General features: G+C 51.2%; 1 protein-coding gene across 1 annotated transcript in view; it reads left to right on the top strand.

The window, feature by feature from the left end:
* The first annotated feature begins 539 nt into the window (after nucleotides 1-539).
* LOC129326358 (erythroblast NAD(P)(+)--arginine ADP-ribosyltransferase-like) overlaps nucleotides 540-12649 on the top strand; it is a 58876-nt gene continuing 46766 nt past the window's right edge. Inside the window, exon 1 of the mRNA XM_054974514.1 lies at nucleotides 540-939. Within this exon, the coding sequence (XP_054830489.1) occupies nucleotides 540-939 (400 nt within the window). The remainder of the gene's footprint in view (nucleotides 940-12649) is intronic.

Raw genomic sequence — 12649 nt, 5'->3', positions numbered from 1 at the left:
GCCCAGCTTCAGGATCCTGAAACCGCCAGCCTGCTGTCGGGAAACGAGATGGATCTGTTGTGAGGAGGCCCCAACGGCAGACTGAAGAGAAGACCACCCTGGAGGAGGTGAGAGAAAGAGGGGCCATACTATTTATCCCAGTCACGCTAGTGAACCCGAAAAGGGGGACCCATGTCCAAGTGCAAGCTTTAATGGATTCAGGATGCTCCCGAGACATTATTGCACCGGTGTTAGTTAATGGTCTAGGGTTGGAAGCCCATGAACTGAAAGTCCCAATTATTATCGAGCAGATGGACGGCTCTAGCATGAATCCAGCTGGTCTAGAGACAGAGGGGGTGCCCACGGGGATGGGCAAGCATTGGGAAAGTTGCTCTTATGTTATGAGTCAAGCACCCAAGTATCCACTCTTCCTGGGCAGTAGATGGCTTTGGGACCACGACCCTTATATTAATTGGGCAAAAGGAATTATTGCCTTTGATCGAGAGTATTGCCAGAAACATCATTGGAGATTGGAGTGGGGCGGGGAGGCCCTGGCGAACATGGGGGTTGCCCTTTTATCCACGGAGGAGCTAAATCTTATCCTTCTAGAGTACCGGGACATGGCTCAAGCCTTTAGTGAGGAGGAAGCGGATAGCCTGCCGCCTTATCGGAATACAGACTGTGCCATTGAGTTAATCCCAGGGGAAAGACTTCCCAAAGGGAAATTGTATACCATGAGCCCGGCAGAGAGACAGGAGCTCAGAAAGTTCATAGATAAGAACTTGGAGAGGGGCTTCATCCGACCTGCCAGCTCCCTGCATGCGGCCCCTGTTTTGTTTGTGAAGAAAAAGGATGGGGGGCTCAGGCTTTGCACAGGCTTTCGAGGCATCAGTGCTGTATCTATGACCAACGCCTATCCGATTCCGTTAATCAGAGACCTGCTCCGTGTGGTGACGCAGGGTAAGATCTTTTCAAAATTAGACCTCAAGGATGCTTACTTTCATGTCAGGATAAGGGAAGGGGATGAATGGAAAACCACTTTTAACCCCCTTAGGCCAATAGGAATATCTCGTAATGCCGTTTGGCTTAAAAGGGGCCCCTTCGGTTTACATGACGATGATCAATGAAGTTCTGCATGAATTTTTATATAAGGGGGTCGTTGTTTACCTAGATGATGTGCTAATTTATTCAGAAAGTAAAGAGGAGCATGTGAAACTAGTCCGAAAAGTGTTAGCCGCCCTGATGCGCCACAAGCTCCTAATCAAACTGTCCAAACGTGAGTTCCATAAAAAAGAGTTGGATTATTTGGGCTATTGTATCTCGGGGAAAGGATTAAAAATGGACCCTGCTAAAGTCAGAGCAGTGCAGGACTGGCAGACGCCCACCACCCGAAAGCAATTGCAATCATTCCTGGGATTTGCTAATTTTTACAGACAGTTGATTGAAGGCTTTGCCCAAATCGCCCTCCGTCTAACGGATTTGCTTAAAACAAAAGGGAGAGGGGAGCCAGCCAATAAGCCAATGGCTAAACTCGGGTGGGGCCCAGACTGTCAGTGGGCGTTCGACATGTTAAAGGACCGTTTTACCACAGAGCCAGTTCTGCAGCACTCCAACGAGAACTGAGCCTTCATAGTTCAAGTGGATGCCAGTGACTCAGCCATTTGGGGGCATTCTCATGCAGGAGGGGGAAGATGGCAAAGTACGGCCGTGTGTGTATTTGTCCCATAAGTTCACAGAAGCAGAACAAAACTGGAGTGTGTGGGAGAAGGAAGCGTTTGCCGTAAAAATTGCCCTCACCACCTGGTGCCACTGGCTGGAGGGAGCGCGGCACCCGTTTCAGGTGTGGACAGATCACAAAAACCTAGAGGCGCTCCGCACGCCCCGGCATCTCAATGCTAAGCAACTTCGCTGGGCAGAGTTCTTTTCAAAGTTTGACTTCACTTTAAATTTTTTACCGGGCAAGTCTAACTTTCTGGTGGATGCTCTCTTGTGCATGCCCCAACATCAGAGCAGAAGGGAGGAGACTATTGACACAGTATTTCCCCCCACCCAGTTGGGAAGAGCAGTTACTACACGTAGCCAAGCAACCAAAAAACAAGATAGCCTCGAGGGGTGGAAAGCAAAAGTGAAAAGTGAAGTGGAAAAGGAGGGGGAGCAAGCGCCCACAGAGAAAATGACACAAACGGCTGCTGGAGAGTGGGTGAAGGGAGACAAGTTAGACATCCCAGCTAGCTTGAGGAAAGAGGTGCTGCAACAATGTCACGACGCTTGGACCGCTGGCCATTTTGGATACCTAAAAATGTTGCATTTAGTACAGAGACAATTCTGGTGGCCCAGTATCAGGAAGGATATGTCCCAATAAGTGGCGTCCTGCCATACTTGTATCATGGCGAAACCTAGGAGGGGAAAGCCCCTGGGGCTGTTACAACCCCTGGAAACCCCCTCCAGGCCCTGGGACGTCATCTCCATGGATTTTATCAAAGAGCTGCCCCATCTAAGGGTTGCACATGCATTTTAGTAGTGGTGGATTTGTTCTCAAAACAAGCTCATTTTATTCCTTGCACCACTATACCGACTGCTAAAAAGCTGGCCATCTTGTTCATGAAGCACATTGTAAGGCTGCATTCTTTTCCTTCCAAGATGATCTCGGATCGAGGCGTTCAATTTGTTGCCAACTTCTGGCAGGAGCTTTTACAAGTGGCGGGCATTGAACCAGGATTCAGCTCCGTCCATCATCCCGAGAGCGACGGGCACGGAAAGAACGAATCAGGTGTTAGAAGAGTTCCTCTGATGTTATATTAATTTTCGGCAAGATAACGACTCAAATTCTGCATCTGGCTGAGTACGCCTATAACAATTTGGTTCACAGCTCAACAGGAGAGACCCCCTTTAAAATTGTACATGGGTATGAAGGATTAGCATTCCCCTTTGAAGGACAGCCAGAATCCAAACGTGCGGGGGACTTAGGGGAATGGTGGATCTCCCTCACAGAGCAATGGACTATTATCCAAAAGACTTGGACCAAAGCAAAAGCAGACTACAAAAAGTATGCCGATCGCCATCGTGTGGCGCAATGGGAATTGCACCCTGGAGACAAAGTTTATGTTTCTACTAAGAATTTCAGATCAGAGCAACCCAGTAAAAAGCTGGGGCTAAAGTATCTAGGACCTTTCCCAATTAAGCGAGAAATCAACAATGTGACAGTAGAATTGGAATTACCAAAGAATCTACACCAAGCCCACCCCACCTGCTCAAAAAGGCACCTTCCCCAGATGAATGGCATCCAGAAAAGCCAGTGCCTCATCCAACGGTAATAGATGGCCAAATCCACTACAAGATAGATCCTGGATTCTAAACGCAGACACAACAAGACTTTTTACCTGGTCAGGTGGAAGGACTTTGAGGAAGGGTTTTGTGAATGGGTGGAGGCTTCTCATGTAGATTCCCCTAAGCCAATCACTAAATTCCACAAGAAATATCCTGAGAAAGCGGGGGCTGAAGGGTGAGGGGAAGGGCCTTAAGGGAGGCAGAATGTCAGAGTGTCAGTTTGCTCGTCAATTCTCTAACCAGAGTTACGCCATATTATTTTGCTATAATCTGTAGGTGTTTAGTTTTTCTCCCTCTTGGCCCAGGTGGTGCCCAGGTCGCATATAGCCATGGGAGTGAAATGTTCTTATCAGCCCGTTCCAGCCGAAGACCTTGACGTCTTCCCATGCCTTCACAGACAGGACTAAGGGGGGAGGCTGGGAATGGGTGTTTGAAGAGTTGTAACTTTAATTTTATGTGTCATTCTCAACAAAGCTTTCGTTCAGCCAAGGGTCTTATGCCTTTGGATTGTGTACACCTGTATCCTGAGCATAGTCTTCCAATAAACCTGTTGAAACCAAGGAACCTTGTGCTTCTTGCCGAAGGGGGGAGACAGACTCTAGATAACTGGGACTCCGTAGTCTGACACTGGCATACAGATGGAAGGCCCAGAGATATGGATTCTCTCTCGATGAGACGACTGGGCACATGTTCCTCAAGTGTCGGAAGAGGCAATGCTAGTTGGGCATTATAGTTCTGAAAGGCGGAGCCAGCGGAGATCGCTCCGGAGTGGACAGCTTCTCTCACAGCCCTCTGGCTGCGAGAGGGCCAGCCAGCCCCACCCTGTAGGCAAGGCTGAAACTGCCACAGCTGGATGCTAAGGGTGGAGAAGAGCCCAGGTATCCCGGAATGGGCTGTTGGACATGTCAACTGGTAAGAGGGTCGGGCAGCCCTGGAAAGGTTGGAGCCTGGGAGAGGGACAGGGAACCTATGCGGGGTGAGCCTGGGGGTGGGTGAAGTGAGAAGGTAGGTAGGCGGAGCTCAGCTATGATTCGACACAAACGGTCTTCACTGAGCCTGCCCAGCTGCCCGAGGACTGCGTCTATCAGTTATTTCTTGTCTGCAAAATGGCTGGAAGGCAGGATAAAAGGAGACAGAGAGAATGGTCCTTTACCCTTTGGCTTTTTTCTGCCTGCAGCTGGGCTGGAGGAGGAGGAGGAGAATTCCTCCTCCTCGATGATTTCATCCAGCACCTGAGAGAGAGAGAATACATTGTAATATTTTGCAAGTAAATCAGTTTCTGTCTTTTATTCCTGCTGGTCAATGTGGCGTTTGAGTGTTCGTGGCTGTGGGTTGAAATGAGGCCTCTGGACGGGTGAGCGGAGGGCGCTGTGATGGGAGGGTGGCTGGACCTTGCGGACTGGAGGGAACTGCAGTTGGCAGCCAGCATGCTGAGAGAAAGCATTCATTCTGGATAAGTCCAGCCAACTTGGCAAAAAACCCAAAGGGGGTCCCATTCTGCCAAGTTCAGGGTGGGCAGCCGTGTTGGTCTGCAGAGCAGGAATGGAGTCCGATGGCTCCAAAGAGACCAACAGGGTTTTTAAGGTATGAGGTTTTGAGGGTCAGAGCCCCCCCTCTTCAGAATAAATGGACATCAATCAGACTTGCAAAGCCACAACCCCCCCCAAAAACAGTGGGAATGTTCCAGAACATTCCATTGCTGACCTAGGGGTGGCTCTCCTCAGACAGAGAAACTTCTAGGGGTGGGCACAACAACCTGAGGGTGCTGAAATGGAGTTCGTTCACAAATTCAGAACAATGGACCTCCCCATCCTTGGGCAGAGGATTCTTATCTCATCACAGGTGCTAATTTCTGCTCTAATCGAGCTTCCCTGAACGTTCACATCCTAATGCCCTCTCTTGTAACCACCCTCCCACCTTCTGGCTGGGATGTAAAGGCTCAAGGATTTCCATTCCTACTCATAGCTGAAGAAGAGAGCTCTGACTCTCAGAAGCTGACCCCGGGACCTTGTAGGTCTCGAAGGTGTCTCTGGGCTCCAATCCTGCTGTGCTACCAGACAGGGTAGGAAATTTCTCCCCAGCCTCATCAAAGGCACTCCCCCAAAGTGGAGCTCATGGGCATAGTGATTCCTGCTGCTAATTCCCCAGGAGCTCTACACATTTGCTCCCAAAGAGGATGTGGCTGGCTAAGAATTCCCACCTCCATTCCCAAAGAAGAGAACTTTTTCTGGCTTCAGCAGACACGGCTGCCATTGGAAGATGACGACGATGGGAATGCATCTATCTCACCCCACGCTTCTGCCTCATCTCCCTGGCCTGGACTGACGTGGGATTGGGAATCCTGGCCAGAGGCCGCCTTGGGCTCCCTCCCTTACTTCCTTCCCATCTCCTGAGGAGCAGTGAGATCTAAGTGGATGAGTCTCTTTGTTGACTAACTCCTTTACTCACCATAACTGAGCCACTGCAGATTTTGCGAGTTGGTACTGTGGATGAAAATAACAACACAATCAGTGATTCTGCATTGGCAAGCTCATTGCTAGTTCAGATTCTGTGGGACATCAACCATCCCTGCTTTGAGGTCTCCATGCCCGACATAAAGCTGGAGAGATTATCCCCCTTTCGAGCCTACGACAGGCAGAAATCCCCCAAATCTCTCCTTCATGTCCTTGGATTTTCTGTTAACAAAGAGGGGGGCACTGTGTCTGCTTAGTGTGGGGAAATCATCCTAAGTTTGGAAAGTGAAAGAAGGAAAACAATCCTTGCCCAGCAGAGGAGCCTCTGCATTGGCCCATCCCGTCCACCTGCAGGAATTTCCCAACCGGGACCTAGCAATCCTGCAAAGCTCCATATTCAAAGGCACCTCTGCCTCTTCCCTTGCCACTCGCCACCCTCAAGCTTCCAGGTAATGTGCAGAAGGGATTCCTGATTTTCTATATTGTACTCCCACATCAGTACCATACTGGCTCTCAGGATCACAGTCAAGAGAAAAAGATTCTCTAGAGGGAGTTTTTGAAAGAACTTTGAAATCTCAAAATCTGCTTGAGATGCCGATGGTAGATTTCATCCTGGCCTACAGATGGAAGGCCCAGAGATACGGATTCTCTCTCTAGCTGGGCATTGTAGTTCTGAAAGGCTGAGAGGGCCAGCCAGCCCCACCCTGTAGGCAAGGCTGAAACTGCCACAGCTGGATGCTAAGGGTGGAGAAGAGCCCAGGTATCCCGGAATGGGCTGTTGGACATGTCAACTGGTAAGAGGGTCGGGCAGCCCTGGAAAGGTTGGAGCCTGGGAGAGGGACAGGGAACCAATGCGGGGTGAGCCTGGGGGTGGGTGAGGAGAGAAGGGAGGGAGGCGGAGCTCAGCTATGATTCGACACACACGGTCTTCATTGAGCCTGCACAGCTGCCCGAGGGCTGCATCTTTCAGTTATTTCTCGTCTGCAAAATGGCCCTGAGGTGTTCCCTATCTGCCGCAGGAGAACAGCCTCTGGAGGAATGTTCTTTTTTTCTCTGCGGGTAAAAGAAAGGAGTGCTGATTGCTTCAGAGTATCTGGTCTCCCCCCTTCCCCCCTTCAGTTCTCCTGGCAGAGTCCCTTGGGTTGCAAAGGGGGGCTGCCCAGGCCACCCTCAAATCTTCTGCCTTGAGCTTCTTGGATAGAAGGCAGGATAAAAGGAGAAAGAGAGAATGGTCCTTTACCCTTTTTTTTTCTCCCGGCTCTTTTGGTGGAGGCGGAGATGAACTCCGCCTCTGTTATTATTTCATCCTGAACCTGAGAGAGAGAAGACATCGTATTATTTTGCAAGTAAATCAGTTTCTGTCTTTTATTCCTGCTGGTCAATGTGGCGTTTGAGTGTTGGTGACTGTGGGTTGAAATGAGGCCTCTGGACGGGTGAGCGGAGGGCGCTGTGATGGGAGGGTGGCTGGACCTTGCGGACTGGAGGGAACTGCAGTTGGCAGCCAGCATGCTGAGAGAAAGCATTCATTCTGGATAAGTCCAGCCAACTTGGGAAAACCCAAAGGAGGTCCCATTCTGCCAAGTTCAGGGAGGGCAGCCGTGTTGGTCTGCAGAGCAGGAATGGAGTCCGATGGCTCCAAAGAGACCAACAGGGTTTTGAGGGTATGAGGTTTCGAGGGTCAGAGACCCCCCTCTTCAGAATAAAAGGACATCAATCAGACTTGCAAAGCCACAACCCCCCCCCCAAAACCAGTGGGAATGTTCCAGAACATTCCATTGCTGACCTAGGGGTGGCTCTCCTCAGACAGAGAAACTTCTAGGGGTGGGCACAACAACGTGAGGGTGCTGAAATGGAGTTCGTTCACAAATTCAGAACAATGGACCTCCCCAGCCCAGGGCGGAGGATTCTTATCTCATCACAGGTGCTAATTTCTGCTCTAATCGAGCTTCCCTGAACGTTCACATCCTAATGCCCTCTCTTGTAACCACCCTCCCACCTTCTGGCTGGGATGTAAAGGCTCAAGGATTTCCATTCCTACTCATAGCTGAAGAAGAGAGCTGTGACTCTCAGAAGCTGACCCCGGGACCTTGAAGGTCTCGAAGGTGTCGCTGGACTCAACTCCTGCTGTGCTACCAGGCAGGGTAGGAAATTTCTCCCCAGCCTCACCAAAGGCACTCCCCCAAAGTGGAGCTCATGGGCATAGTGATTCCTGCTGCTAATTCCCCAAGAGCTCTCCACATTTGCTCCCAAAGAGGATGTGGCTGGCTAAGAATTCCCACCTCCATTCCCAATGAAGAGAACTTTCTCTGGCTTCAGCAGATATGTCTGCCATTGGAAGATGACGACGATGGGCACGCATCTATCTCACTCCACGCTTCTGCCTCATCTCCCTGGCCAGGACTGACGAGGAATTGGGAATCGTGGCCAGAGGGCTCCTTGGGCTCCCTCCCTTACTTCCTTCCCATCTCCTGAGGAGCAGTGAGATCTAAGTGGATGAGCCTCTTAGTTGACTAACTCCTTTACTCACCGTCACCAAGATGCTGAATATCACATCTGATGAATCTGTGGATGAAAATAACAACACAATCAGTGATTCTGCATTGGCAAGCTCATTGCTAGTTCGGATTCTGTGGGACATCAACGATCCCTGCTTTGAGGTCTCCATGCCCGTCACAAAGCTGGAGAGATTTTCCCCCTCTCGTTCCTGAGACAGGCAGAAATCCCCCAAATCTCTCCTTCATGTCCTTGGATTTTCTGTTAACAAAGAGAGGGGCACTGTGTCTGCTTAGTGTGGGGAAATCATCCTAAGTTTGGAAAGTGAAAGAAGGAAAACAATCCTTGCCCAGCAGAGGAGCCTCTGCATTGGCCCATCCTGTCCACCTGCAGGGATTTCCCAACCGGGACCTAGCAATCCTGCAAAGCTCCATATTCAAAGGCACCTCTGCCTCTTCCCTTGCCACTCGCCACCCTCAAGATTCCAGGTAATGTGCAGAAGGGATTCCTGATTTTCTATATTGTACTCCCACATCAATACCATACTGGCTCTCAGAATCACAGTCAAGAGAAAAAGATTCTCTAGAGGGAATTTTTGAAAGAACTTTGAAATCTCAAAATCTGCTTGAGATGCCGATGGTAGATTTCATCCTGGCCTACAGATGGAAGGCCCAGAGATACGGATTCTCTCTCGATGAGACGACTGGGCACATGTTCCTCAAGCGTCGGAAGAGGCAATGCTAGCTGGGCATTGTAGTTCTGAAAGGCTGTGCCAGTGGAGATCGCTCCGGAGTGGACAGCTTCTCTCACAGCCCTCTGGCTGCGAGAGGGCCAGCCAGCCCCACCCTGTAGGCGAGGCTGAAACTGCCACAGCTGAAAGTTAAGGGTGGAGAAGAGCCCAGGTATCCAGGCTGTTGGACATGTCAACTGGTAAGAGGGGCGGGCAGCCCTGGAAAGGTTGGAGCCTGGGGGAGGGACAGGGAACCAATGCGGGGTGAGCCTGGGGGTGGGTGAGGAGAGAAGGGAGGGAGGCGGAGCTCAGCTATGATTCGACACACACGGTCTTCATTGAGCCTGCACAGCTGCCCGAGGGCTGCGTCTTTCAGTTATTTCTCGTCTGCAAAATGGCCCTGAGGTGTTCCCTATCTGCCGCAGGAGAACAGCCTCTGGAGGAATGTTCTTTTTTTCTCTGCGGGTAAAAGAAAGGAGTGCTGATTGCTTCAGAGTATCTGGTCTCCCCCCTTCCCCCCTTCAGTTCTCCTGGCAGAGTCCCTTGGGTTGCAAAGGGGGGCTGCCCAGGCCACCCTCAAATCTTCTGCCTTGAGCTTCTTGGATAGAAGGCAGGATAAAAGGAGAAAGAGAGAATGGTCCTTTACCCTTTGGCTTTTGGCGGCAGGAGGCTGGGCGGGAGGCGTGGATTTCCGCCTCCACGCTGATGTTACTCATAACCTGAGAGAGAGAAGACATCGTATTATTTTGCAAGTAAATCAGTTCCTGTCTTTTATTCCTGCTGCTCAATGTGGCGCTTGAGTATTGGTGACTGTGGGTTGAAATGAGGCCTCTGGACGGGTGAGCGGAGGGCGCTGTGATGGGAGGGTGGCTGGACCTTGCGGACTGGAGGGAACTGCAGTTGGCAGCCAGCATGCTGAGAGAAAGCATTCATTCTGGATAAGTCCAGCCAACTTGGCAAAAAACCCAAAGGGGGTCCCATTCTGCCAAGTTCAGGGTGGGCAGCCGTGTTGGTCTGCAGAGCAGGAATGGAGTCCGATGGCTCCAAAGAGACCAACAGGGTTTTTAAGGTATGAGGTTTTGAGGGTCAGAGCCCCCCCTCTTCAGAATAAATGGACATCAATCAGACTTTCAAAACCACAACCCCCAGAAACCAGTGGGAATGTTCCAGAACATTCCATTGCTGACCTAGAGGTGGCTCTCCTCAGACAGAGAAACTTCAAGGGGTGGGCAAAACCTGAGGATGCTGAAATGGAGTTCGTTCACAAATTCAGAACAATGGACCTCCCCAGCCTTGGGCAGAGGATTCTTATCTCATCACAGGTGCTAATTTTTGCTCTAATCGAGCTTCCCTGAACGTTCACATCCTAATGCCCTCTCTTGTAACCACCCTCCCACCTTCTGGCTGGGATGTAAAGGCTCAAGGATTTCCATTCCTACTCATAGCTGAAGAAGAGAGCTCTGACTCTCAGAAGCTGACCCCGGGACCTTGTAGGTCTCGAAGGTGTCTCTGGGCTCCAATCCTGCTGTGCTACCAGGCAGGGTAGGAAATTTCTCCCCAGCCTCATCAAAGGCACTCCCCCAAAGTGGAGCTCATGGGCATAGTGATTCCTGCTGCTAATTCCCCAAGAGCTCTACACATTTGCTCCCAAAGAGGATGTGGCTGGCTAAGAATTCCCACCTCCATTCCCAATGAAGAGAACTTTCTCTGGCTTCAGCAGACATGGCTGCCATTGGAAGATGACGACGATGGGAACGGATCTATCTCACCCCACGCTTCTGCCTCATCTCCCTGGCTTGGACTGACGTGGGATTGGGAATCGTGGCCAGAGGGTTCCTTGGGCTCCCTCCCTTAATTCCTTCCCATCTCCTGAGGAGCAGTGAGATCTAAGTGGATGAGCCTCTTCGTCGACTAACTCCTTTACTCACCTTAACTGTCCGACTGCGAGATGGAACTGTGGATGAAAATAACAACACAATCAGTGATTCTGCATTGGCAAGCTCATTGCTAGTTCGGATTCTGTGGACATCAACGATCCCTGCTTTGAGGTCTCCATGCCCAACACAAACCTGGAGAGATTTTTATTTTATTTATTTATTTATTTATTTATTCAATTTATATACCGCCCATCCCAAGGGGCTCTGGGCGGTGAACAGTTAAAATCGATAAAAACAAAAACTAAAATCAATATACAAATAATAAAACAAATTAACAAAGTGCAGTGGTGGGGAGAACCCTCCCCCACCCCAAAGGTGGGAGGCCGACATGGCACCGCCCCCTTCAATCACCAAACGCCTGTCGGAACAGCTCTGTCTTACAGGCCCGGCGGAACGATAATATGTCCCGCTGGGCCCGGGTTTCCATTGACAGAGCGTTCCACCAGGCTGAGGCCAGGACTGAAAAGGCCCTGGCCCTGGTTGAAGCGAGGCGGGCTTCCTTAGGGCCGGGGACCACAAGTAAATATTTGTTCGCTGATCGGAGCGATCTCCGGGGAACGTACAGGGAGAGGCGGTCCCGAAGATATGCCGGTCCCAACCCACTCAGGGCTTTAAAGGTAAGAACCAACACTTTGAACCTGATTCGGAATTCAACCGGAAGCCAGTGCAGCTGGCGCAGGACAGGTGTGATATGTGACTGGTAAGATATACCAGTCAGGACCCGTGCCGCCGCATTCTGGACCAGTTGTAGTTTCTGGATCAGGCCCAAGGGTAGCCCAGCGTAGAGTGAGTTACAGTAATCTAGCCTGGAGGTGACCGTTGTGTGGATCACTGTAGCCAGGTCCTGGGGTGTCAGGTAGGGGGCAAGTTGCCTGATCTGATGAAGATGGAAAAATGCAGACTTGGCAACCGCCGTGAGCTGGGCCTCCATCGATAGGGAGGCATCCAGGAGCACACCCAGACTCTTTACCACTGGCAAAGTTGCCAGTGGTGTCCCATCCAGGACAGGGAGCTGGATACCAACATCTGGCAGCCCCCGTCCCAGCTGCAGGACCTCCGTCTTCACTGGGTTCAATTTCAGCCTGCTCTGTTTCAACCATGCCGTCACAGCCTCCAAAGCTCTGGCCAGATTGTCTGGGGCCGTGTCTGGCCGGCCGTCCATCAACAGAAAAAGTTGGGTGTCATCTGCGTATTGATGACAACCCAGCCCAAACCTCCGCACCAACTGGGCGAGGGGGCGCATATAGATGTTGAATAACATCGGGGAGAGTATTGCCCCTTGGGGAACCCCGCACACCAAAGGGTGACGGGCCGATAGATCTCCCCCGAGTGCCACCCTCTGTCCCCGACCCTGGAGAAAGGAGACCAGCCACTGTAAGACTGTCCCCCTAATCCCCACGTCGGCAAGGCGGCTGGCCAACAAATCATAGTCAACCGTGTCAAACGCTGCTGTGAGATCAAGTAACACAAGCAGCGCTGACCCGCCTCGATCCAGATGCTTGCGAAGGTCGTCTGTGAGGGCACCCAAGGCTGTCTCCGTCCCATGGCCAGGACGGAAGCCAGACTGGAATGGGTCCAGGACTAGAGCATCATTCAGGAATTCCTGCAGTTGTACCGCCACCGCCCACTCAATCACCTTGCCCAGGAACGGGAGGTTCGACACTGGGCGGTAACTGGACGGGTTGGTGGGGTCCAAAGATGTTTTTTTCAGGAGAGGCTGCACTACCGCC

This window comes from Eublepharis macularius, chromosome 3 (assembly GCF_028583425.1).
Source record: "Eublepharis macularius isolate TG4126 chromosome 3, MPM_Emac_v1.0, whole genome shotgun sequence".
In the NCBI taxonomy this organism is placed as follows: domain Eukaryota; kingdom Metazoa; phylum Chordata; class Lepidosauria; order Squamata; family Eublepharidae; genus Eublepharis; species Eublepharis macularius.
The sequence above is the reverse complement of the archived record's forward strand: the minus strand, read 5'-3'. Positions and strand labels throughout refer to the sequence as shown.